Here is a 17,885-nt window from a genome sequence, read left to right as displayed (position 1 = left end):
CACTACCGACCTTGTGTTATGGTAGGCAAAGTGAAAGTGTTACATTTTTTTCAAATAATGTTTTAACCACCCTTCTATCAACCAAAATAGAAAATAAACAAAATAAGTGGTCCAGAAAGTCATATTTATGTTCCATAATACACTTTTCTATTTAGTCTGCTAGGTTGTGATGGCATGTGCCAGCACAGGCCCAATATTATAAAAGTTGAAAATACTACAGGCGTTTATTAGAAAAATCAAATAAGAGCCCATTAGAAAAAGAAAAAACATAAAAACGATTAAACGACAGTTAGGGTATATGTAAGCATTTATCAAACCGTATATATACACGATATATCACATACTAATTGCCAGATATCATTTACATACATTTTGGATTAAAATATCCACTCATGGATATTACATAATTGCTAAATGATACATTGTTTACATCCACACCATACTATTAGATGCTAAAGTTTGTCATTATATATATATATATATATATATATATATATATATATATATATATATATATATATATATATATATATAGGAGTACTATTTACATATTGGCAAAAAGTGATGCATTATTCGTGTCAATCTTTGACCAAAAATACCACCTGCAAAATCGTGAAGTAATGATTAAATGTTAGTGTCCATATGTTAGATTGAGCGCAAACTTGTCTCAGTGATATAGTTCTTGTCTTACATAATAAGAAAAACATTAGATGTCTTAAATGGGACAATTTAAATTTTTTATAATGGAACTACATTAGCTTTTGCAGATTTTATTTGTAATTTACATACCTTTTCAAACATTGTCTATCTTTGTTTACTAATGAGCATAATATACCATAAATTCTAATGTTCTTTTGAATCTTCAGAGAAAAAGAAACAAAGAAAAGAAAGCGAGCTTAGATAAATGCACCGGAGAGAGATTTTATTTCCTTCATGTCAACAGAAAGCACATGCAAGTAAGTGTATAAGAAAGGTGTTACTCTGTAAACATTTGAAACGGGGGTGTTTTTAATCTCCAAAGTTGTGAATAGAAATACAAAATAATACACATATGGTCTTCTGATGTTCCATAAGAACTTTAAAACAAATTTAAGCATCTACCACCAAATACGATAAAGAATCAATGTAAACTAATAGATTTTGGAGATATTGGTATCTGCAGATTTTGCTAAGTTACACCTTGGTATTTCTGCACCTTCAGTAGCAGTTACATAACTAAGACAACAAATGAAATATGAAAAGACAAATTACCTTGAGATATGGCGTAAATTGCAATAGATAAGGAATTCAGAATGGAGAGACCTTCGTTTTCATGAGTGTCAAGTTTTTAGTGATTCTCGGAGAGCAAAACCAAGAGCTTCAATTTGAAGTGGTGACAGCTTGTCGATCAAGCTCAAACGTCAGAAAAACAGCCTTTCAGTTGACGTACAAACTGCAAGAGATACCCACAATTTATATCAGCTTATGGAGAAGCCTTGAGCTTTTAAAAAGTAGCATCACAAATGATTCTTTTTCCTTCACTATTGAGGCAGAAACAAAGACCAAAAATAACATATATGAGCAATTAATACATGCCAAAAAATTAAAAGGTATAATAACTTATCATATATCATTTTCTAGGCTTTAGGTTTTTTCATTAAGCTGCTCAATTATTTCAGTGTTAAAAAGGAACAAAAATAGAGATTAAAATGAACCATGTTGAATTGAATACTATAATTGAAGAAGTTGTAGGATCCGAACATAATATTCGTTTGTCTTTACACAAAGTGATCTGCAACACAAATATTTATAACCTAGCCCAATAGTTTAAGATGAGAATGTAAATATGGAAGCAAGTGAGAAAGAAGTAGACACTATTTATATTCCTTTTTGTCTCCTTTTAACCAACTTCATCATTATTTGAGCAAAGTTGTGAATGAGTCTGCTGTTGTTTCTTTTCAATAGTCTGTGAATCTTGCATATGTTATGCCATTCAACAACATTAATCTATTTCTTATCAGTTTCAATCTCCATTTCCTTAGATTTATACAACAAGAACATTTAAAATCTTTAGGAGATATACTACAGAATTGTTCCTTTTACATGTTAGTGGCTTTAATTTTTTTCCTGTAGATGCAAAAACTCCAGTAAATTCAAGGAAATTTATTCATAATGTTCACAGTTCATAGACCAAAAGGTCTTACACACAGCACAAAACAGTCCAAAAAACATCATAAGCACTACTATAAAACAGTATTTCTAACCTCTCCGAGGTCCAAATTAATACCCATAGAACCAAACTTAATTTGTCTATATTTCCCCTATTTTAAGCAAGCTTGACATTAATGGTCTTAGGTTTCTTAGGCTCGGGCGGTGGCAATTTCAAAACAGTGAAATTTCTCAACTCTCCTCGCCATTCTCAAATACTTTACCCCTTCTTTCTCATCGGCAATTTCTCAAATACCTCTAATGCAAGTCTGGATGTAGTGTCTAAATCATAAACTTAAATTCATTCTTATTGCACTTTAAAAGAGTTGAAACATATGAAAATTAAGATTAAATCACGAGAAGCGCGAAGCGAAACGAAGCACGAAAAATAGAGGCGTAACATATCACCAATTGAAAGCAAGCTAATCTTCCATGGAAGATTCAAAACATCATAAGGAGACATTCTTCACAGTAGAAACCAACACAATCTTAAATCTAGATAACACTGATATTCAGAAAAGGTTGGATAAACGAAGAAAAAAGTCATTTTGGTCAGCCAAAGTCAACCGGGTCTAAAAGCTTCTTAATTACCCCAACCAGGCATGGTACCAAACCAGTAAAGACATTCCAAAATTTCATATAGAAAATATGTTTGTATTCCTCATTTAAAAAAGATATGCACATAAATAAATACAGATCCTTTTCCAAAACAACCAATCGTTGTTCCAACCTCACCCCCAAAAATAGTTTGGATAGTTAAAGGAAAAAGCCAGACAAAACAGAACTGACCGTATAATTGTACGTAAATTGAGCAGTGCAACAGAGAAGACTGCAATTAACGAAAAACGGAGGAGAAGTTGAGACAATATTAGAATATGAAAAAAGAAACTGTAGAGGCAGGTCGTTGAGTTTGATCTAACTGAGAGAATTTGTGAGGAATGCTAGATAAAGACGTTGAAGACAAAGTCCAATAGTCAGCATGCTTAGAGTTTAAAAATACAGTTTTACCACTCGATTTAACACACACTTGCCATAAGATTGCAAAGTTAAAAATTAGAAAACCTAAAAGAAGATAGAGCAGAAATTAAAAGAAGAAAAAAGGATCTGAGAAAAATCATAGCAAAACATGGGAAAAGAACCTACAACAATCACTGAACTTCAGAATCGAAACTAACAATGATGAAGAGAACCTAGAAGAAACCCAAAATACAAAGGAAAAAGTAGAAAAAAGATATGTACAAAATTGATTGAAAGCATACCTCTAGCTAGATTTGCGCGTGAAGAGAATCAGGAAGAAGATATCACTCAAAATCTGAATTGAAGAAAACCTAATACTCTGTTATTTGCTAAAAATACACATGGAGCCATTTTATAAGTTACACGTAGAGTTTGTACACAGAAATCTAGCCACGTATATGATATTTTGAGAATTGATGCGAAATGACTAATATATCCTCGAGCTTTTTAAAAATGACATGAAACACACACGTCGAAATTCTTTCTCTTCTATAATATAGAAATCTCAAAAAAAAAAAAAATTATATTTAAAAATAACTTAAGTTTAAACGTCCTATTTAATTTTATTAAAATAATATATAATCACTTAAATATGTACAATTTATTTTGGATCATAAATTCTTTTTCCAATCCCAAATTTTATTTTCCAACAATGCCCCTGGTATATGACCTTCAGTTGTCACACAAAAACTGGTACACGAGCTTGAGAGCAAACTATTAAATTTTCCACTTTCCAGCAGAACCACATTCTCCAATTCCTCTTCTTAAAACCAAATATAATCGATTTGTCTTGGACCCCAAAATACCGATTCAGATTTTTCCTCATAATTGTCGAATGGCTACTTCAATTCAAAATTTAGCACCACCATTTTCTTGCCGGCGTTTGAGCAATACGTCGTCGTTTCCATCCCTTTCTTCTCCTATCGCCATTTTCCGACGCAGAAATGCAAGAAACAAGTTAAAGGGGATATGTAGAGCAATGATAGAGCAGACAGTACAAGGAGGAGGGGCTGCTTCTGCTTTTGCTAAAGAAATGGAACGACTTTCTGCTAAAGAGTCTCTTCTTCTTGCTGTCAGTAGTCATTCTTCCCCCTTTTTTAGCACCATTTTAGATTTATTTTGTGATTTAGTCCTGCAATATTCGTTCTCCTAACGCTTGAAGTTCCAATTTTGTTACTCCCTCTGTTTCAATTTATGTGAAACGATTTGACACTAAGTTAAAGTAAAAAAATAATATTTTGAACTTATAGTCATAAACATGTCATAATATTTGTGTGACTATAAAAACTTCTTTAACTTAGGGTAAAGAAAAAGCTTAAGTTAAATTGTTTTGAAATTTAGAAAAGAATGGTTCTTTCTGGAGCACGCCAGAAAAGTTATAGGATCACATAAACTGGAATAGAGGAAGTATCTTTTTTCCATATGAATACAATTGTATATATTTGGTCATTAAGTGTAAGAAGAAAAGGGTGCCTATAAAAATATATATATGGAGAAATGGATATCACTGTAAGATGAAGGATTGTTTGTATGTATCTATATTTTAGAAGTTTCAATCTTGTCCTTAGTTTTAATGGGAAAAGTAATTCTTTGATGTTATAGTGCTTTTTTTATGTGTGAGAAGACAATATCATATAGAGATGGATGATTGTTTTTTACTAAATGAGGTCGTTTGGTATGAAGGAAGATGTCTTCTGTTGAAAATCCTTTTTATAAGAATCTTTTTTGGGAAATTGGTTTTTGGTTCATTTTTAGTGTTAGGTTGGGAGTAGAAGTTGGTGTCATATATTAATCGCAAGGTATAGGATAACGTATGAGTACAAAAATTTTGGTATGGCCGGGAGGTTTGAAGAACAATATTATTGATTATACTGCACTGTTTATTTTTAAAGAATTGCTCTTCTATGCTTTTTATTTGCCCCTTAAGCAGTAAAAAACAAATTTATTATTCTATGATAGTTCAAGGATGCTGGTGGGTTTGAGGCATTGGTCACTGGGAAGATAACAGATGTACAACGCATTGATGTGAATGAGAGGATCATTGGTCTCGAGAGGCTCAATCCGACACCTCGTCCCACAACGTAAGGTGTTAAATCTTACTGACAAATTTATCTTTCAAGCATCTTGACAAGTTATTCATTGGTGGTTTCATTACTCAGGTCTAACAATTTGGAAGGCCTGTGGAATTTTGAGTGGTTTGGAGCTGGTAGCCCAGTACTCATTGTTGCCAAATTTTTGTTTGGGTAAGTTCTATTTTTTGGGACATCGTTCTCTCCTTTTCCCGCTGTTCGAACTTAAATCAACTCTTTAGTTTATGAACCAAGACGTAGATATGCTTGCTATCTTCCCAATTGCTGAAAACTGTGAAAGGGAAACCTAGACTTCTCTAAAAGTATCTATGATCCCGTGCATGCAATAAAATATAAGAGATGATACATTATATTGTTAAAAAATCCCATGCGACAACCCCAAAGAAACTATATAGTGCCAGAGCTCCCTGATCATGTTTGCGCATATTGTTCCAGTAAGGTACTTGCCCCCTCAAGTTCTCTATGAATGCTGCAAAGCCACTGATCAAGTCAATGAGCTAATCAAACAGAACTTAGCTTCTAAGGAGAAAGTTGATGAGCTTCCTTGTAGAGCCATTGTTTTCCATTCGTTCTAAGAAACCATATTTAAACAAATGCTTGACTTTGAGCAAATGTTGCTATGAAGCTCCTGCCACGATCATTGATCTCTGTTCTTGCTAATACTACAATTTGACAAATCCATCAAAAAGGTGTTACAAGACTAATTGTTGCTGAAAAAATGTATAAGTTGGATACAAAGGCGGGTCTAGGATTTCAAGAATATGGGTACACTATTATGAATAGGTGGATTTGTAGATTTTGAGAAGAAGAAAAGGCTTCTTGTAGTTCTGTATATTTCTTACATCCCTAAGCAAAGATATTTATACACTAGGTCCTATGACTACTTTAGGAGGGAAAATAAATTACAATCAATTTACAATCAATTTACAATCAATCAGAATAAAAATCAAATCTCAATCAGAATCAAATCTTTCTCTATCAGAATCAAATCTTTCCTAATAACTAAGCTAATCAACACTCCCCCTCTAGTTGGTGCAAAAAATGTCGCCCATGCCTCACTTGCAAACCAGTGTATGAAAAGTCCGTTTGTTGAGTCCCTTGGTAAACACATCAGTTAACTATTTTTCCGATGGCACATGAAATAAACTCAAGACACCAGTTGTAATTTTTTCTTTGATGAAGTGTCGATCAATTTCCACATGCTTTCTTCTGTCATGCTGGACTGGATTATAAGTTATACTGATGGCAGCCTTATTGTCAAAGTACAAGGAAAGTTTTCCTGTTTCATACAATCTCAATTCGTCTAGTAGCTTTTGTAGCCAAAGCAGTTCGCAAACACCCTGGGCCATAACTCTATATTCTGCCTCTGCACTTGATCTAGCAACTACATTTTGCTTCTTGCTTCTCTAAGTAACCAAGTTTCCTCCTACGAGCGTACAGTAACCGGATGTAGATCTTCTGTCATCCAGAAATCCAGGGTGATCATGTTTGGGGAAAAAGTAGACCTTTCGCTAGAGTAGACTTCAGATACTGCAAAATATGAAAGACAACTCGCATATGAGGATCTCGAGGATCATGCATGAACTGACTTACCAGGCTAACTGAATAGGCTATGTCTGGTCTAATGTGGGAGAGATAAATGAGTCTTCCAACTAACCTCTGATATCTCTCCTTATTAACTGACTCTCCAACTCCGCTTTGTAACTTGTGATTGCTTTTAACAGGCGATTCTGCGGGTCTGCATCCTGTCATACTAGTTTCTTTCAAGAGATCCAAAATATACTTCCTTTGAGAAATAAAGATTCCTCTTTTTCATCTAGCAACCTCAATTCCCAAAAAGTTGTGCAATTTTCCTAGATCCTTGATCTCAAATTCATGTGCCAACAATTTATTCAATCGGGCCATCTCCTCTTTGTCATCTCCTGTCATTACTATGCCATCAACATAAACTATGAGAAGAGTGAGTTTACACGTATGATGTCTATGAAGAGGGTGTGATCAGCATTGCTTTGTTGGTAACCAAAGGAGATCATTGCTTTGCAGAATTTGTCAAACCAAGCTCTGGGGGATTGCTTCAGTCCGTACAAGGCTTTCTTCAATCTGCATACCTTTCCTTGACTTTGAGCAGTATCAAATCCAAGAGGAATCTCCATATACACCTCTTCTTAAGTCTCCATGAAGAAATGCATTCTTCACATCAAACTGTTGCAAGTCCCAATTAAGATTAGCTGCACAAGACAAAATAATTCTAATAGTGTTCTTCTTAGCAACATGGGCAAATGTCTCTTGATAATCTACTCCATAAGTCTGAGTTAATACCTTAGCCACTAATCTTGCTTTGAATCTTTCGATCGAGCCATCAGCTTTGTGCTTCACAGTGAAGACCCATTTGTTGCCAACCAACTTCTTGTCGGGTGATGAAGTGACAAGTTCCCAAGTCTCATTTTTTGACAAGGCCTTCGTTTCTTCAATCATAGGCGCTTCCATTTAGGATCTGCAAAAGCTTCCCTCCAATTCCAAGGAATAGATACAGAAGAAATGGACAAGGCAAAAGCTCTATAGGAGGGAGACAAAGAATTATAGGAGACAAAATTAGATAAAAGGTATTTGATGGTGCAAGATCTGACTCCTTTTCTGTGAGCAATAGGTTCATCTAACTCATTAGGAAATGTAGATAACTCACCAATAGAAGATTGTTCAGTTTCAGTAGATTGCATGATGGCTTTTTCTGCTCTATTTTTCCTTGAGTAAGTTTCCAAATCTAGCATATCCAAACGCCCAATAGTCTCCCCCATAAATTCTTTCTCCAATTTCACTTTCCCCTATGACAATGTCATCAAGAGGTCCAGTAATGGAACTAGATAGAATCACCTCTTCCTCGTTACTGCTCTCCCCCTGAAGAGGTAATGAGATAATACTGAAGTATGGCTCAGATTCTCAAAAAATAACATTCATGCCAACAAAAGATCTCCTAGAGGGAGGATGATAACATTTGTAACCTTTATGTGTTGGAGAATACCCAATGAAAATACACTTTATAGCTCTAAGATCAAGTTTCTTAGAATTTCTAGTGTGGACAAAGCAAATACACCCAAAGACCTTAGGAGGATTAGTTTATTCATTTTTACCCTTTAAAGCTTCTAGAGGACTTTGAAAATTGAGGGTTTTAAGTGGCATTCTGTTGATAAGATAGGCAACCATTAGAATAGCATCCCCTGATAAGGTTTTGGTAGATGCATGGTGAACATAAGAGATCTTGCTACCTCTAACAAATGCCTAGTTTTTCTTTCAGCAACTCCATTTTCTGCACCAGTGTAAGGACAACTAGTCTCATGGACTATCCTATTGGACTCCAAATAAGTACCAAATCTTTTATCCATGTATTTGTTGCCATTGTCAGTTATCAAGATTTTTATTTTGGCATCAAACTGAGTACAAATCATCTTATGAAATGACTAAAAACAAGAGAAAACTTCACTTTTGGCTTTTAACAAATATACCTAAGTCATCCTAGTGTAGCAATCAATGAAAGAAACAAACCATCGACTACCAGACAAGGAAACCGTTTGGGTAGGACCCCATACATCAGAATGAATAGTCATAAACAAAGTTATGCTTTTATTATCACTTGCAGGATAAGAGTTTCTAGTATGCTTGGCATATTTACACGCATCACAGAACAAATATTCAAATTGAGTCCTTGAAACCAAATCGAAATATTACTTCTTCAAAACAAAGAATGATAGGTGTCCTAACCGTCTATGCCGCTGTATTATTTCTTGGTTGACATCCTTACTTTTCCCAAAAAAGGCTTGACCAGAGTTTTGAATTCCATCTTATATATACAAGTCATCATGCAATCTACCACTACCAATTCTGTTCCCTATTCAAAGATCTTTAAAAATACAATGATCGGGAAAGAACTCGACTTTACAGTTTAGAGCTTTGGTGATGGCACTAACAGATAAAAGATTGATAGGGAACTCAGGGACATGGAGCACGAATGATAGTTTAATATTAAGAGTACAAATGACAGAACATGTTCCAGAGATAGGTGTTAAAGAACCAGCGACTATTTTAACATTATCTCTTTGAGACACGGAGAATAGTTTTGAACGTCTTTAGAAGAATCTGTCATGTGTCTATTTGCACCAAAATCAACAATCCAAAAATTAAGGGGAGCAGCAAAGGCAGTACCTGATTGCACATAATTGGATGTGGCAATATTAGCGGAATCAAGTTAAGCTAGGAGGCGACTGAGAAGCTGAATTTCATCCGAAAACTAGATTTCTTCAGAAACCGTCTCCTTGAATGTCTCCATATTTTCTGTCCAATCAGAAGGAACTCTGAAGAAAATTGCTCAAAAAATAACCTGCCTCGCTGGAAACCAAATTTGTCTCGACGGGACCAGAAGGAGTTTGTGTTGTGGACAACCACCAAGAGAGAAAACTCGATCTCTTTGATAAAATCGGAACCGTAGTGCTATGAGGGAGATAGCTCACCTCAAAAAGGCGGCAATGACTCTGATACTATGTAGATTTTGAAAAAAAGGCGTCTTGTATTTCTGTATATTTCTTACATACCTAAGCAAATGTATTTATACACTAGGTCCTATGACTATTTTAGGAAGGAAAATAAGTTGCAATCAATTAATTAGTCCGCAGTCGTGATCCACATAGGCTCTTGGTAATGGAGTTGGAGATTAAGAGAGAAAAGAAGAAGAGGGCAGTGTAAGGTCAATCTAAGATCAAGTGGGGAACTTTGACCAAGGACAAAGCTCAAGTATTAAGGGAGAAGTTGTTGGCTATGGGGTCTGGAGGAGCAACGGGGACGTGAGTTGTATGTAGACCACGACTGCGGACTGCATTAGGGAATCTTCTAGAAAGGTGTTAGGGGTCACGAAGGGCTACCTGGGGGTTACAAAGAGGACTGGTGGTGGAATGGAGAGATCCAAGGAAAAGTGGAAGCCAAGAAAGCGGCGTATGTGAAACTAATGGAGAGCGCCAATGAGGAGGAGGGGAGGACAAATAGGGAGTTTTATAAGAAGGCTAAGAAAGAGGCGAAGTTAGCGGTCACGGCGGCCAAAACTGCAGTATTTGAATGCTTGTTTGAGGAGTTGGGGGTAGAGGCGGCGACAAGAAACTGTTCCGGTTAGCCAAGGCTAAAGAGAGAAAGGTTCGGAACTTGGACCAAGTGAGGTGCATCAAAGACGAGGAAGGTAAGGTCTTGGTAGAGGAGGCGTGTATTAGGCGCATGTGGCAAACTTACTACCATAAACTCTTAAATGAGGATGAGGATATGATCATTGTACTTGGGGAGTTGGAAAACTTGAAAAGCCAGCGTGATTTCGAGTTTTGTAGACGTATTAAGGCTGAAGAGGTTAATAAGGTTATGTGGAAGATGAGTAGAGGTACGGCGACCAGACCAGACGAGATTCCGGTGGAATTTTGGAAGAACGCGAGTCGGGCAGGCTTGGATTGACTTACGTTTTTGTTTAATGTTACTTTTAGGACGAATAAGATGTCCGAAGAGTCGAGGCGCAGTTTGTTGGTCCCGTTGTACAAGAACAAGGGTGATATTCAAAATTGCAATAATTATAGTATCAAGCTGCTGAGTCACGCCATGAAAGTTTGGGAGAGGGTGGTGAAGAGGAGGGTGAGAAGGAGTGTCTATTTCGGAGAACCAGTTCGGTTTCATGCTAGGGCGGTCGACTATATAAGCCATTCACCTTCAGAGTCGACTGGTGGAGCAGTATAGGGAGAGGAAGAAAGACTTGCATATGGTGTTCATTGACCTAGAGAAAGCCTACGACAAAGTCCTGAGGGAGGTCTTATGGAGATGTTTGGAGGTTAGTGGCATCCCAGTAGCATACACTTAGGGTGATTAAGGACATGTACGATGGAGCTAAGACTCAAGTGAGGACTGTGGGAGGAGACTTAGATTATTTCTCAGTGGTGATGAGGTTACATCAAGGATCAGTTTTTAGCTCATTTTTATTTTCCCTAGCGATGGATGTGTTGACTCGACACGTTCAAGAAGAGGTGCCATGATGTATGTTATTTACAGATGACATAGTGTTGATTGACGAGACGCGTTGGGGGGTTAATGCTAGGTTAGAGGTGTGGAGATAGACCCTGGAGTCTAAAGGTTTCAGGTTGAGCAGGACGAAGACATAATACTTGGAGTGTAAGTTTAGTATTGGGATCATGAAGTAGAAGTGGACGTGAAGCTGGATACATAAGTCATCCCCAGGAGAGATAATTTCAAATATCTTGGGTCTCTGATACAGGGTAACGGCGAGATCGACAATGATGTCGCATATCGTATTGGAGCGGGATGGGTGAAATGGAGGCTCGTTTATGGTGTTTTGTGTGACAAGAATGTGTCACCTAGACTTAAGGGCAAGTTTTATAAAGCGGTAGTTAGACCGACCATGTTGTATGGAACCGAGTGTTGGTCAGTCAAGAAATCTCATGTCCAGAAGTTGATAGTAGCGGAAATGAGGATGTTGAGATAGATGTGTGGGCATACCAGGAAAGATAAGATTAGGAACGAGTATATTAGGGACAAGGTTGACGTGACTTCTGTAGAAGATAAGTTGCGAAAATCGAGGTTGTGATGGTTCGGACATATGAAGAGGAGAGACCCCAATGCCCCGGTTAGGAGGTATGAGAGGTTGACCATGGCGGGTCAGAGGAGGGGTAGAGGGAGGTCTAAGAAGTACTGGGGTGAGGTAATTAGGCAGGACATGCCGCCGCTTCAGCTTACCGAGGACATGACCATCGATAGGAGGGTGTGGAGGTCGAGGATTAAGGTTGTGGGTTGACAGGCAGTCTAGAGTTTCATCTAGTCTTCCCAGTAGTATTAGTACTCGTCTTGCATATTTCCTATTCCTAGCCCCTTGCTATTTCATTGTGTCATTATTTCCAGCAAGATTGACTCTATTCTTATAGTGTCGTATTTTTAGATCTCTGTTATTGCACGTATCTCCATTTGCGCCCATATCTAAATACTTTGTTGTTGCTACTGTCTGTTTATTGCTTCCTTTTCACTTCTCTTGAGCCGAGGGTCATGCGGAAACAACCTCTCTACCGTCATAAGGTAGGGGGTAAGGTCTGCGTACACTTTATCCTCTCCAGACCCTACTTGTGGGATTTCACTAGATTTTTTTGTTGCTGTTGTTGTTTTACAATCAATCAGAATCAAATCTTTCCTAATAACTAAGCTAATCAACACAATTTAGGATTTCAATTTGATGGGTTCAACCTTTAGGTTCTTACCATTGACCCCATTATACATTTGAAATTATAGGTTCTATTTTTTATTTGAAATTTTAGTGACATTTTACATATATACTCCGTGTCAAAAATATTTTGATTAGTTGAACTCATTGACCATATATGGTCTAGGAGGAGATTTTGAAAGTATAAACCAAACAAAAAAAGGAAGACCAAGAAAAAAAGTATTTAATTATAAAATGCAAGATGGGCGTGGGAATTAAACCCTTGACCTCACTTGTAGAGGTGCACCCAGTAACTATTGCACCATAAGACTCTTTGAGCTCGGGCGCGCACACATATATTAGTTTTGAAGAGATATAACATTACTATATATGGTAAAGGGAGGAGAGCATGGGTGCACGTGAAGCCATACTCCTCCTGGATACGCCCCTGGCTGGATGAGCTGTGAACCAGAATCTGTTGGCTTGATTCTCTGTTAGCAAGGCATTTTTCTTTTAAAGGGAGTAAGATATTGTTAGAGTCTTAAATGTTGTATTCAGCACATTACTTAAGTTGCGGGTGCATCTTGTTCACTTTTAGCCAATGTGCTAATTTCAGTTGATATCTTCTGAACATTTAGGTGAAGCTGATTGTGGTTCTGCTTCTAGTTTACTTCGATGAATGTCAGCTAATAATGTTTCTACCAAAATCATGCTGTTGCAGGAGAATTCCTCCGACGTTGGTAAATTTATCAAAATTAGATGTGCTGATCAAGGATGGATATGGGACTGCTACTGCACAAGTCAAATTACTAAATTCGGTAATTTATCTTTGTTGGAAAATTTGATATGCAAAGTCCATGCTAGTATTCAGTAATCTTCCCTCTACTAGAAAAGTTGAAAGTAAACAATACTAAAAATTTCTACAAATGAAGGGGTTGTTTGGTTCACAAACTAGTTATGAGGTTAATAATGTGGGGATTATTATGCGATGAATAATAATGTAGTGACTTCTATAAGGTGAATAATTTTATAAGGATTGTTCCTTTAAAATATTTTTTATCTTTAGATACTTCTATCCAGGTGTTGCTAATACACTATTCCTGCTCTACATTCTGTCCTCCATAAAATTATATATAGATTACCGCATAACTTTTGCCAGTATAAGTATTCTTTTTGCCTCGCATTAACTTAAGCTTGGCCCCTGATTCTTGCAAGCTGGCAATTAGTTCTACACTGGTCAATATCAATTGAGTCTTAATCAAGGACTCAGGGTGTTGCTTCTTTCAATTTATCAGTTGAGATCATTGTGAAATGTTAGTGAATTATTAGTATATCTGATCATAGATATCTGAAGAAGTGAAAATACTTGTGGCAAAAATGCAGATTGAGAATAAGTTTATCATCTCCACCAAGTATAGTGTTGAGGGGCCTCTTCGTATGAAGGAAGAGTATGTTGAAGGGACATTTGAATCTCCAAAGGTCAATGAGGAAGCTGTACCTGAACAACTAAGAGGTGCTTTTGGCCAGGCTTTTAACACTTTGCAACAACTTCCTGTCCCCATTAAAGATGCTGTTTCCAGTGGGGTGAAAGTTCCTCTTGGTGAGATTTCAGTATTACCGTAGGATTTGATCTTTGTTATCAACTAAAACATACTTCTTAGTTCTTACTCATTTAATGCAGAGATACTGTATCTTGTTAAGAGAGCTAAAACTATAATATGTGCAAATATTAGCAAAAATGGGCTAATTCAGTTTGCTGTGTATACCTTAGATGGAGAAAAGTGTGTTCAGGCACTATGAATATCTTTCTCTGACTTGCCTTATTAATTACTCCCTCCGTCCCAATTTATGCTTCGTACTTACCTTTTTAGTCTGGCCCAAAAAGAGTGTCATACTTATTTAGAAACAATTTAATACTTTAAACTTCGCATTTTTTCTTAATGAGATGATTTATAGCCACATAAATATCTAGGTTTATTTTACACCATAAGTTTTAAGAGTCTTTTTTTTCTTTCTTAAACTCTGTACCCAGTCAAACTTCATCACATAAATTGGGTTGAGGGTGAGGGAGTATTCTTTTTAATTTTAATTTTAGTTTGTTATCTTTTGCCTTGTGAATTATGATATCCGATTATTAAATGTCTGCCAATTCTGTTTCCTCCCAGACCCCACGGTGTGGGATAATACTGGGTATGTTGTTGTGGCCAATTCTGTTTCCCTTTTGTTCTGGAAATTTGCAGTCTTTTTTTCTTTGCTTAGGATTTTGCAGACACTAGCTTGTTTGGTTACTTGCGAAATGATATTGTTCATCCACAAAACACTTTGATTGGTAAAAGTGATATTCTACTCTATCCACTTTATTTTCTGAAATTCTTCCTGTTTTCTTCATCTACCTAATTATATGATTTTTGAGTTTTCTACTCATTACAAATAAAAAGGTAGTTTGAAATAAAGGATCTCTTTTTGGTTAGGGGGATATCATTAGGGTCAATTCTCGTAAATGGGACAGTAAAGATGAGATGGAGGGAGAATTAAGTTTTTCGACATATCAACAAGCATTTGCCTCATTAAGATGCTGTTTTTCGAAGCCTATTGATCGAGTCAATCAATTCTTCAAATGCTCAAATCTTATAGCATCGGTAAAAGCCATTCGGAGTTATTCATCTGCCTGCACTTGGCTTCAAGCAAGACTTAGTTTGACTTATTTTGATTGTTTGATTTTATCCAGCTTATCCACCGTCGAGAACTTATTCAACTTCAGCACATTGATATTTCTTGAATTTCAAATCTCGTCTTTTTTGGTTACTTTGTTTATGCTTCTTAAAGGCTTCATGTTATTAATGATGAGTGCATACTCTAATATCTTGAAATACAAGGAATAAGCTAAAGAGGATTAGGAAAATAGCAGATTGAAGAAAGTATCTTTTCTAGATTTATATGTTATTGCTTAGCGTTAGGCATTTATTTCTGTTGCTTCTCACTCTGGGCTGTTGCGATGTCAGGAGGGACCTTTCAGAGACTTATTATGATTTCTTACCTTGACGACGAGATCCTGGTGAGTCATCTCTATATTTTTTTACTTCTAAGAAACTCTCATGATATTTGCTGGTTGGGTGCAGATCGTAAGAAATGCGGCAGGAGAACCCGAGGTCCTAACAAGGTTGGAGGCACCGCCTGAAACGGAGCCAATAACTGAATATGAGAGTTAACTGACTATAGGCACATTTTGTATGAAAAAACAACTCTTTCTTCCATTACTCACACTTCTAGGTAACACTGAAAATATGTTGTATATCAATTTCACAACAATCCTACCTACCTCATTCTTTCTTTTCACAAGTGTTGTACACAGTAATGCCACATCGATGAGCAACGAACATGAGCTCACTCCATTGTAGAAAAGAAGTGGTAAAACTTGCCACGGCTTTGTGAATGAGTCTTTTTGACATGGAAGAAGTGGTTGATGTTAGTAAGAAATAGAAAGGTTGTTATCAGAGTTGGTATTAGACATGTCCATCTTACGTTTGTATGATTGTTTCTTTATGACATCTTTGGTTCACGCATGTTGCTATTATCTTCTCATCGTGTTGGTGGACCAGGATTCAGTAAGTTCTCAACTTGTGAAGTATTTTAGCAGATTTTCACACAAACAAGAAATCTTGGAATTTGTTGACGTAGTGTGAAATATGAATCAACTTAACTGATAACGTGTTTTGACTTGAAGGAGTCACTTGACTTAGGCTTCATAGCAGAAAAAAAATCGTTTTTTCCTCTTTTGTAGAAATTTAGTGTTTTTCTATTATATTAAATTAATGGGGCAGCTAGCAAATTTGGCTTCTGGGTGAAATTAGAGCTCTGCACCAGTTGGATGCAGAATAAAGTTGCAACTATTTATAAGCTATAGCAAATTTATATATCACTTTGAGTGTAACTAGTTTTTCTTTTTTAATTTAATTATATAACATTTTAAAATCAAACTTTAATATTTCAAGGTAATTTTATATCATTTCTAAGTTAGTATAGAGTCAAATTTCTATTTCTTCGAATTCATGCTTTCAATTTCTCTATATATGTTACAAAAAGGAAAAAGAAAAAGAAAACTTGAAATAATTGTCAGAGATAAGAATTGGTCAAGTAAATTTGAAGTGTAGCTTCCTAACATAATCTATTTAAGAATGACTCTGAGAGAGAGAGAGATGGAGGGAGGGAGATTTCGTGTGGAGATGACATCTTGAGAAGATAAAATATTTATAGGCGGAAATGGGTCAATTGGACCCTTTTTAATTGAAGGGAAGAATAATCTTGTAAATATTATTTTTGCCTTATTTTCAAATCTCTTATAAGTAAAAAATAAATAAATTTGGAGAGCAAATATAATTTATAACTTTCTTAGTGACAATACTTGTACCTAGGAGTATATCAAATTTGAATCCACATGTCTAGACATGAATATTTTTGCTTCTGGGTCAATCCTGCTACATATAACTACTAGAAATATATAAAAAGAACATAATTTTATAAGTATATATCTACATGTTCCAGGTCTATATACTAAAAGATTATGAGCATCGAATCCAAAACTTTAAGCAAAAATAATATTTTGGACCGAAAAATACGTCACAAATTCGAGTGACAAGAATAATATTCGTAATGGATGTATAAAACTTTTATAATACTGTAACAAATTCGTCTATATTGATGAATTCCTTTGTAGAGTCTTCACAAATCTGTCAATTTTGCGAGGGGTCATAAATATTTCGTTAAAGATCTGTGTTTTTCTTGTTTATATACTAAAACCAAACCTGGAAAAAAAACATACTAAAATTAAACAAGTAGAGTAGTATAATATAAAGTCATTTGAATACTTTTTTACAATGGACGTAGAACAGATATATTTGAATTATGACACAGTCAGAGGCGGAGCTAGGAATCCCAACCTATGAGTTCGGGATTTTTATCGCCTAAAGTTATTGGATTCTAAATTAATAATTTATACATATTCAATAAATTCTTTACGACAAATATAGTGTTCGAACCAAAGCTACTGGGTTCGGCCGAACCCGCTCTTGACACTCTAGCTTCGCCCTTAGACACAGTACTCCTGTATGTGTAACCTTGTATTAAGATTATACTCATGTAGTCATCAAGGATAATAAAATGGATTCAGAATACATAATAGTTAATTAAATATAGTTAAAAGCGTAAAACTTTCAAGATAATAATATGAAACAATATTGAACGTGCTTTATGTTATATTCACCTCTATTTGGATTTATGGGATTTCTCATAGTATTATTATTTCAAGATAATAATATGCGACAATGGTGCACGACTGCACGTACGTGGAAGACAAAAAGTTTATATTATAG

At 35.8% G+C, this 17,885-nt stretch overlaps 1 protein-coding gene and 1 long non-coding RNA gene across 2 annotated transcripts; one reads left to right on the top strand and one right to left on the bottom strand.

Annotated features, from left to right (window-relative positions):
* Positions 1-307: 307 nt before the first annotated feature.
* LOC107760812 (uncharacterized) lies at positions 308-3,578 on the bottom strand. Its single transcript, XR_001642467.2, has 3 exons — positions 3,447-3,578; positions 1,252-1,432; positions 308-602 (listed from the first exon to the last, which is right to left on the bottom strand). It is a non-coding gene; the product is annotated as an uncharacterized LOC107760812 (long non-coding RNA).
* A 319-nt stretch (positions 3,579-3,897) lies between these two features.
* LOC107760813 (putative plastid-lipid-associated protein 13, chloroplastic) lies at positions 3,898-16,019 on the top strand. The gene is made up of 7 exons (XM_016578918.2): positions 3,898-4,276; positions 5,164-5,285; positions 5,364-5,447; positions 13,238-13,334; positions 13,900-14,116; positions 15,519-15,571; positions 15,636-16,019. The coding sequence occupies exons 1-7, from the start codon at positions 4,040-4,042 to the stop codon at positions 15,723-15,725; spliced, it is 900 nt and encodes a 299-aa protein (XP_016434404.1). The 5' UTR covers positions 3,898-4,039; the 3' UTR covers positions 15,726-16,019.
* Positions 16,020-17,885: the final 1,866 nt, after the last annotated feature.

The sequence above is a fragment of the Nicotiana tabacum genome, chromosome 6 (genome assembly GCF_000715075.1).
Source record: "Nicotiana tabacum cultivar K326 chromosome 6, ASM71507v2, whole genome shotgun sequence".
In the NCBI taxonomy this organism is placed as follows: domain Eukaryota; kingdom Viridiplantae; phylum Streptophyta; class Magnoliopsida; order Solanales; family Solanaceae; genus Nicotiana; species Nicotiana tabacum.
Note: the sequence above shows the minus strand (reverse complement) of the source record. Positions and strands in the feature narration are given on the sequence as shown.